The following is a 2,390-nucleotide window of genomic DNA, read 5'->3' on the forward strand; positions in this document are numbered from 1 at the left end:
CCTCCCTTTGAAAAACGTTCCGCCGGCCCTGTTTATTTAGTATTTAATTTTTGTTTGGTGGGTTTGAGGCAACAGATTTTTTCGTGCCTAGGCCTAGATCGGTGACTAATAAATAGTAATTTACTGTGATTGATATTTATTTTAGCGTATTTATTATAACAGTACTGTAATATCTTACTTTTTAATATTAATAAAAAATAATAATTAATTATTATTATGAAATATATTGCTATACCAGGCACTTCAGGGCATCAATTATTTCAACAGCATAAAAAATAATGCAATTTTGTTACTTCAAATACAATATCTTTAAGAAACTATAAAATTTAACCAATTTTTAAACAATATTTACTATTACAGACCAAATATAAACAGTCCTTCCCTCATCGATAAAAACGAAAGCGAAATAATCTATTGTTTCGATTTAAAAAAAAAAAACCTCCCTACCTCATCAATTTTATTTAAAAAAAGAGTGATCTAAATTATATGTGCCCTTATCCATCCAATCATACATATTTTAATTAGAATTAGAGTTTGATCTAGCACTTGTACAATCAGCAATCTGCATCAAACTACTCACCAAACAAAAGCAGGAAAACACTTGTGCAAATGCAAATATTTTTTCTGGTTTGTACAGTATTAATTTGTATTGCTGCGAAGCAGCCAATTCATATTCTTGACAGCAATTTGACCATTGAAAGGTACATGAAAAACAACGTCGCTCCTTGATAGCTAACATTGTCTATTTAACATCACAATAATTCATTATTAGACCTATTGTTGTTTTTTGAATTGTACTCCACAAATCTCAGCCGATCGCACAACTCGAGTAACGTCTCGTATCTATTGTCGTGACGTCATGGCTCGCTGGCTCACACTTGCGATGTCTCGCACTTGTGATCAAATAACACGCTGGCTCGCACTTTGGCAACACTCTTTGGCAGTCAACTCACCCCTAGAAAACCCGCCCTTGGAAACTTGCCCCATAAAAAAATGTACACTTCCTAGACCATGCAGTCTTCAAAATATAATTGTAACCTTTGGTAATCAACTACATTTTCCACATACATAAACATTTTTGAAACTTTATTAAAAAAAACCTAAACCATAATTCACCACTATAAAGTATAGACACTTTTTGACAAAAATGAAAAATTACGACTTTGTTATCCAATGAGAAGTGTTCTATTATATAGACAATGGGTCATGTCTCATATTATTTGTTATATTTTTATTATTCGTTATTTTCACTTGACTCGCATAAATAATTTTGTTCGAAGAACATTTATATGCAGTTGCACTTCACAGCACTTCACTTGCAATTTGCAATTTCTAGTCCTAGATACTAAAGTAGGCCAAACATTGAAAAGTTTTGCTTTTCCAATAAACTACAGCAACCCACTCGAAAAGTTAAGGTTTATATAGAAGATTGTGGCTAAGAAATGCTAAATAGGCAGAAACTACTATACTTTCTTTCTATTCTTTCTGTACTACTATATTTTCTTATTTGTTTTAGCCAGGGTATGCACTGCATACCTTGCTTGCCTTGACGGTCCGCCACTGGTGGGTACATGGTATGTTCCAACACAACTGCGCTGATTACTAGCTGCAATATTATGAAAAAATATATAATTTAATTTAATAATTTAATTTGGTCTTGAGTGTGTGTTCCATATGTGTTTGATCCAATGACCGGGGTTGAAATATGAAGCGCTTAGAGGCTTTGTGCATGAAGCGCTATATAAGAACGACATATTATATACAATAAGAATTAACAAAAAATACGTATTATTAATTATTATTAAGACGAAGTCGAGTTTGACTCCAACATTCACGCAGAGTACAACGACAGCAATGCAGGCAAGGAAAAAAAGAAAAAGTACCGACGGAATCGTACAATATTTTCAACGTTTCAACTTTGCGAACTTGAGAGATCCTTCATGAAGTCTCACTACCTAGATGCATACATGCGGGAAGAATTAGCAGCAAGACTTTGTCTTCCAAAGCTCAGAGTTCAGGTGAGACAAGTGTCATTTTTACTGCTATACTGCTACACTATTATAAATCATTTCTTATTGTTCTCCAATAAAGTCATATGTAAACTAGCAAGAACATGTTATTACAGTCCAATATTTTTATTGATCCTACCTCATGTAAATTTATTTATTTATGTAACGAAATTGCTTCTGAGAAAGGACTAGTGTTGCCCACGCTCTGTTCTATTTCTGGCTGTTAACTTACGTTTACGTTTTAGCTTTTGCTTTCCATTTATTTCTACCGAGATCAAACCATTGTTTTCCACTGTAATGTTTTTCCAGTATTTTGCCTAATTTATATTGTTATTATACTACATATTATATTATAATAAAGTGTATATATAGTGTATATAT

General features: G+C 32.6%; 1 protein-coding gene across 1 annotated transcript in view; it reads left to right on the top strand.

The window, feature by feature from the left end:
• Nucleotides 1-2,390, top strand: part of LOC117122578 (retinal homeobox protein Rx3-like) — a 23,497-nt gene that overhangs the window by 3,249 nt on the left and 17,858 nt on the right. Inside the window, exon 2 of the mRNA XM_033268201.1 lies at nt 1,807-2,018. Coding sequence (XP_033124092.1) covers nt 1,807-2,018 — 212 coding nt within the window. The remainder of the gene's footprint in view (nt 1-1,806; nt 2,019-2,390) is intronic.

This window comes from Anneissia japonica, unplaced genomic scaffold (assembly GCF_011630105.1).
Source record: "Anneissia japonica isolate Jap-2015-1 unplaced genomic scaffold, ASM1163010v1 scaffold3032_len512176_cov184, whole genome shotgun sequence".
Classification (NCBI taxonomy): domain Eukaryota; kingdom Metazoa; phylum Echinodermata; class Crinoidea; order Comatulida; family Comatulidae; genus Anneissia; species Anneissia japonica.